Raw genomic sequence first — 6,583 nt, 5'->3', positions numbered from 1 at the left:
GACGAACCTCCCCAGATGGCAGCAGTCTTGCAGTTGTGCATGGAGGAACTCTGCCTGGTGTACCACATCGCAGCGGCCACGAAATGGTGACCCATCCTACTCATTTGCCCTATTTGGTTCATCTGTTTAATTAGTACTCTATCCTAAAAAGTTCATCAAACTTGTTTCCCAACTAGATGTACTAGTGTGGTTTGTGAAAGTGGATGCACTACTGCATTTTCTCAAGTAGATACACTATAAATGTATTTTTGAACCTGATGCACTGGATTACTATTTGAAAAATCTTGCAGAAGATTAATTTCTGAAGTTGATGTACTAGTGTAGTATCTGATCTTGATCCGATAGTGTAGTTTCTGTACTCAATGTATTAAAAAGATGTTTCTGAACTTGATGTAGTGAAGTAGTTTCTAAATTTGGTCTAATGTTATTTTCATAAGCAAAAAAACTAAGAACTTGCTGAAGCACTGGTATGTGTTGTCCTATTCAACAAAAGTAAATAAACTAGTACTAAAGCAGCACATACAGCATTGGCTCAAACTATGATGTACTTGAATTTAATTTCAGAACTTTATTTACTAATTTCTGAAGTACATTCATCCATTAATTATGCTATATAAGCATCTACTTCATGGATTCATCACTTGTAAATTTTTTTTGAAGAATTCAAGCATCAAAGTAATGCCAATCTTCAAAATGTCTCTCCCCTTGCAGGCCCAAGCGCCTTAACAAGATGCTGAAGCAAGAGAGGTTGTTCACATTTGCTGGTTTCAGCATTCAAAGCGACAAAGAGAAGATGAAGATGTCTGGCCTTCCGACGATCAACCCCAACAAGTACGTCGACAGTCAGCGCATCTGGAGAGTTCCATACACCGGAAAAGAGTACGACTCCTTGACTGATGTTGCAGGCAGCGTCATCCACCCATTCTACAAAGGCATGAAGAAGAACATTGACACGCAGGAAGACCACAAACTGTGGGCGATCAGCTCGCTGCCAGACAACCTCATCGAGTATGCAGGAGTAGATGCGTATGCCACGTACAAGTCATGGAACATGATCGACAACATCACAAATGGTTGGGAAATTTCAAAAGCACAGGAGGCTGACCACTACTACGACCACCCCTTTCGCCCCTTTTAGGGATGAAGATACATCAAAGCCTGCCTTCGTTTTCCTTCCGCTTGTGCTTGCCTTTTATCTTGTTGTTTCAAATTAGTAGTTTGCTCTTGTTGGGTTGAACTAGTATGATTATGTCGTGCTTGTCATGGTTGAACAAGTTTACTCATGTCATCAAGTACATTGTTTTGCTTATCTCATTATATAAGTTTGGTAGCTTCGTATTTTGTTAATCCATCATTTCAAATTCAAAGTAGCTTCTGAATGGAACTTTGTCGCTGCTCTAAAGTACTAGTTATGAAGCAACTAATCACACAACGTTGTTCCATGTGTAGTTTCGATTCAGTATTGTATAGAAAACATAACGTTGAAAACAATCAACACAATTTGAGTTGCTTAAAAACGCAAAGTTGAAGCAGAAATTCTTAGTACTTCATGTACTGTTCTCATTCATATGTAGCTGCTAGAAAATTAACAAGTACTACAAACAGAAAAAGTTAAGAAGCATCAACACACAGTTATGTTGGTCACTTGCAGATTAAGAATGACAGTACTAGTACACTTGATCGGACAGTACATACTTACTACAATAAAAAGTAGAAAGAAGCATCAGTCCATAATCCCCCCCCCCAAATGTCAGACTAAGAACATAAGTGCTACTATGAATGGACTATCAGTACAACTTAGTCTAGACGCAAGTACCATAGTGCTGAAAATGACACCAGAAGACCCTTGAGAATAATCACAAAAACAAACACGAAAACAAGGCAGAAAACTTCAAATGAAAAAATAACACTTCCACAGAACTAGAACAAAAAGTATCAGTCCAAGTTACTGGTGGAGTCAAGTACTAGTTTCAAACAAACAAAAAAGTAAAAATTGACCGCCCAAGGATAGGCGCAGGCCCTGACGCTGCTAGATACTTGAACTCGAACCCGTGGGCGAATCCCTAGTAATCCGCACAATGCAGGGCCAGCCGACTAGGGCCCACAGGTCATGAGAGAGAGCGAGTGCCGTGTATAAGCGCTCAGGTAAGTATTTAGAGGAGTTCGACCAGTAGGACTCGGCCACGCTTATAAATAGGTCGAAAGCCTCCTCCGTTAGCAAGGTGGGAGTAAACCCAGAGCACACACACATCTAGCAGTGTCCAAAACGCCCGCGCGGGCCATTTGGGCTGAAAAACGGCCCAATAGCCTCTATCGTCTACAAACACCCCACCAATAAGCCCACTTAAACAAACCAGAGTGCGGGGCAAAGAAATATAAACTACAAGCAAAATGTTCGAAACTGAAAATATAAAACTTCAAATACGTGTTCACACGCAATAACTTTAAATACAAAAAATATAAATAAATATAATTTTAGCTGTGCACCACGGATGATAAAAAAGGAAAAAATATGATACAAAAACAATGAAACTCTAAAAAGCACAGAACTTAACAAACTATCTGTTAAATGTACATAATTTAAAACACCGAATTAAATATTACTTTCAAGTTCAACTACTAAAATGCAAGAAGTTCAAATAGATAATTTTTGTTAATTATGCTAAATTTCTTATTTATATAAAATCTGACAAGTTCAACTACTAAAATGCAAGAAGTTCAAATAGATTTTATTTGTCAATTATGCTAAATTTATTATTTATATAAAATCTGACTACTTCAACTATAAAATGCAAGAAGTTCAAACAGATTTTCTTTGTCAATTCTGGTAAATTTCTTAGTTATATAAAATATGTCCACACCTCAACGAACGATTTTGTCGTAAAATAATCTCAATCCCCTCACAAAAATAACTCAGTTTAAACATACATATGACATCAGTACTAAAAAAGCAGGAACAGTCAGGCCACTCACACCACTATGACACCAAATTTCAAAACTGTATGCTGTATGAAATTACAATTCAGTTCACACAGCACTAAACCATAAGTGCACTAAAATGAGAATACAAAAACTATAAAGGCATAACTTAGGTTGGGACAGATGAAAAATAAAATAAGTCCCAGTTTTGAGCAACAACTCCCAGGGCACTAAAAAATGTTTTGACATCAACTAGTGTATATGACTTCAATGGAAAAACAATACTTAATATCCACACGGAAAAACATCACAAAGCATATGTCACTTAAACAGTGCAAAATGCCATCATCACCACCCCTGAGACGTGCTAGTGGGATAACCAGCTGGTAAGTACAGCTTGACAAGACTACTCAATGCGACAGTAAAAACCCTTGGCCTCGACGGTTTGTTCTTCGAGGCCACCACCCGCGCCACCCACTGGGCGGTTGCCACTAGGGACTGCAAACGGGGACCCCCAGACCACTATACCCATGTCCCCGACGAACCGCCTCCTAGACATCCCCGTCGATGCGCTGCAAAATACCCCATTGTCTTCCATCTCTTCCTCATTCTCAGAACCACCATTGCCGCTTCCGTCTCCACCACAGACAACCCAGAAACTTCTCGCTCCCAAGCCCACAGTCGCCGGAGGAGGGCAATGGCGGAGGAACCATCTGCCAAGTGTCATCATGGTGAGACGTCCGGCAAGAGCTGCAACCTCGACGACGTTGACGTACCCGACGAGAAGCGCGCGTACACCAGAACCCTCATAGGGGTTGAGCTCCACGGCAAGGAGACGATGGAGATCGTCTGCACCAGTGAACTTGACAAGGCTGACGAGATGATGAGCAAGCTCAGGATGAAGGGTGGCGGCTTGTATCCGAGCTTCATCGGAGTTGATGTGAAGTACACCAGCGACGATGAACATCCCAGATGGCAGCAGTCCTGCAGTTGTGCGTTGAGGAACTCTACTTGGTGTACCACATCACAAAGGCCACAAAATAGTAACCCAAAACTAATGTTCATTCATCTGTTGTACTAGTACTACTCCCTAAAAATTTCATTAAACTTGTTTCCCAACTAGATGAACTACTATAGTTTGTGAAGTGGATGCACGAGTACATGTTTCTCAAGTTACATGCATTTCTAAAATTGTGAAGTGGATTGTTTCACCAGATTAGTCATCTGAAACTGATGCACTGGATTAGCATCTGAAAAATGTTTCACCAAATTAATTTCGGAACTTGATGTACTAGCATAGATTCTGATCTTGATGCACTAGTATAGTTTATAGAATTGATGTATTAAAAGATGTTTGGTGAAGTGGTATAGGTCCATATCTTGATGCACATGTTTCTCAAATTAATTTCTGAACTTGATATAGAATTGATGCACCAAGATGTATCAAGCACTGGTATAGGTCTTTTATTCAGCCAAAAAGATAACCAAACTTGAAGTAAGTAGCACATATATTATTGACTCTGGTAAAAATAGGTTCTTAAACTTGGTGAAGCATTTGGTGAAGCACTGAAGATACCAAAACTTGGTGTACTAGTTTCTGAACCACATTCGTCCATGACTTGCACTATATAAGAATCTACCTCATGGATTATCTCTTGTAAACCAAAAAGCAAGAGAATTAAATCTTGAAAAAAAGAACACTAATCTTCAATATGTGTCTACCCCTTGCAGGCCCAAGCGCCTCAAAGAGTTCTTGCAGGAGGAGAAATTGTACACATTTGCCGGTTTCAGCATTGAAGGTGACATGCGGATGCTGAACAAGTCTGGTTTGGAGGTCAACCTCAACAACTTCATCGACATGCAGCGCAAGTGGAAAGTTCCAACCAACAACAAATTCTACGACTCCTTCGCCGATGTTGCAGGCAGCGTCGTCCACCCATTCTACAAAGGCATGAAGAAGAAGATCGACACGGAGGAAGACCACAAACTGTGGGGGATCAGCCCGCTGCCAGACAAGCTCATCGAGTACGCAGGAGTAGATGCGTACGGCACGTACAAGTCATGGAAGATAATCGACAACATCGTGACAGGTTGGGATATTTCAAAAGAGCAGGAGGCTGACACCTACTACCACTGCAACTTCGCGGGATGAAGAGGCATGAAAGTCTGCCTTCGTGGTGCTCGCGCTTCTGCTTGTCCTTAATCTTGTTGTTTCAGATTCGTAGTTTGCTTTCGTTAGGTTGAACCAGCTTCCTTATGTTATGTGTGTCAGGATTTGAACAAGTTTGCATATGTCTATCAAGTACATCGTTTGCTTATGTCGTTCGACAAGTTTGCTAGCTTCCTATTTTGTTTATCCATCATTTGAAGTTGAAGTAGGTTGTGAATGAAACTTGATGGCCACTATGCAGCACTAGTCATGGAGCAACAAATCACACATGGATATTTTCACAAAAAACAGTTGCAGACTAACTACGGACAACAACAAATAGTAGCATTGGATGCTAAGTACAGCTTAGTTACGGTAGTACTATCACACTAAAAATCAGTTTTTAGTTTTAGAAGAACACTAAAAAGACTAAGTTTCAGCCGAGGAAAACGTTCAGTACTAACAGCATCATGCTAATAGTAGTTAGAAAATTACTAAGTACTGCAACAGGAAAAGTAAAGAACCATCAGTACGTATTTCCTAGTCACTAGCATGCTAGGATTGAAAGTACTGGTAGACATGAACACACAGTACATTCATTCTACAAAAATAAAAAGTAACAGGAAGCTTCAGTTCGCATTCCCTAAAACAGTGACACACTAAGAATGACAGTAATAGTACAACTGAAATTTCAGTACAACTTAGTCTATATGGCAAGTACTATGATGATACCAAATATTGCCTTGAGAAGAACCATAGCCTAGAAAAAAGAAGGCCAAAACTAAATCGAAAAGATATCAGTTCGACGAAGGAGAAAAATCGCAAGAAAGACAACAGAAGCATCAGCCCACATTGACCAGTGAGGTACTAGTTTCAAACAACACAAAAAATAAAATAAAATGACCAATGTACTAGCACAATTGAAATCTCAGTACAACTTAGTTTATTAGGTAAGTGCTATGATGATACCAATTAATCCCTTAAGAAAGAAGGCCAAGACTCAACCAAATAGATTATAGTTCAACCAAGGACAAAAATTAACAAATAACAAATAACAGAAGCATCAGCCCACATTGACTAGTGAACTAATTATGAACTTAATACGGCTATCCGTTAAATGTAGCTAATTTAAACCAGTGCTTTAACTATTATTATGAAGTTCAACTACTAAAATTCAAGAAGTTCAAACAAAAATTTGGCTCTCAAATTTTGCTAAATTTCTTATACTTAAATAAAATCTAGCTAGAGATCACGTAGCAACTTGGTCGTAAATGATTTCAATCCCAAAAAAACTTCAGTTCTAATACATTATATGAAATCAGTTCTACATAACAAGGAAGCGTCACTCCGCTCATGCTAGATCTACAAGTGCTATCGTGACACCAAATTTTTAAAGCCTTACACTGAATGAGATTACAATTCAGTACTAACAGAACTATAATATAAGTATACGAAAAGAGGGTACATAAACTATAAAGGTCCAACCTAGGTTGGGACAGATGAAAATAAAATAAA

General features: G+C 39.2%; 2 protein-coding genes across 2 annotated transcripts; both read left to right on the top strand.

Moving 5' to 3' along the window:
• Positions 1 to 730: 730 nt before the first annotated feature.
• LOC141021824 (uncharacterized) lies at positions 731 to 1,138 on the top strand. Its single transcript, XM_073497670.1, has one exon. The coding sequence runs from the start codon at positions 731 to 733 to the stop codon at positions 1,136 to 1,138; it is 408 nt and encodes a 135-aa protein (XP_073353771.1).
• Positions 1,139 to 3,616: 2,478 nt separating this feature from the next.
• LOC141021822 (uncharacterized) lies at positions 3,617 to 5,071 on the top strand. Its single transcript, XM_073497669.1, has 2 exons — positions 3,617 to 3,864; positions 4,651 to 5,071. The coding sequence occupies exons 1-2, from the start codon at positions 3,617 to 3,619 to the stop codon at positions 5,069 to 5,071; spliced, it is 669 nt and encodes a 222-aa protein (XP_073353770.1).
• The last annotated feature ends 1,512 nt before the right edge of the window (positions 5,072 to 6,583 follow it).

Source organism: Aegilops tauschii, chromosome 4 (genome assembly GCF_002575655.3).
Source record: "Aegilops tauschii subsp. strangulata cultivar AL8/78 chromosome 4, Aet v6.0, whole genome shotgun sequence".
NCBI classification, from domain to species: Eukaryota; Viridiplantae; Streptophyta; class Magnoliopsida; order Poales; family Poaceae; genus Aegilops; species Aegilops tauschii.
The sequence above is the reverse complement of the archived record's forward strand: the minus strand, read 5'-3'. Positions and strand labels throughout refer to the sequence as shown.

Excerpts from the sequence above, each read along its gene's own strand:
- LOC141021824 (XM_073497670.1), top strand. The coding sequence starts at position 731 with ATGCTGAAGCAAGAGAGGTTGTTCACATTTGCTGGTTTCAGCATTCAA.
- LOC141021822 (XM_073497669.1), top strand. The coding sequence starts at position 3,617 with ATGGCGGAGGAACCATCTGCCAAGTGTCATCATGGTGAGACGTCCGGC. Across the intron at positions 3,865-4,650 it reads TTCATCGGAGTTGATGTGAA|GCCCAAGCGCCTCAAAGAGT; the intron begins GTACACCAGCGA and ends TACCCCTTGCAG.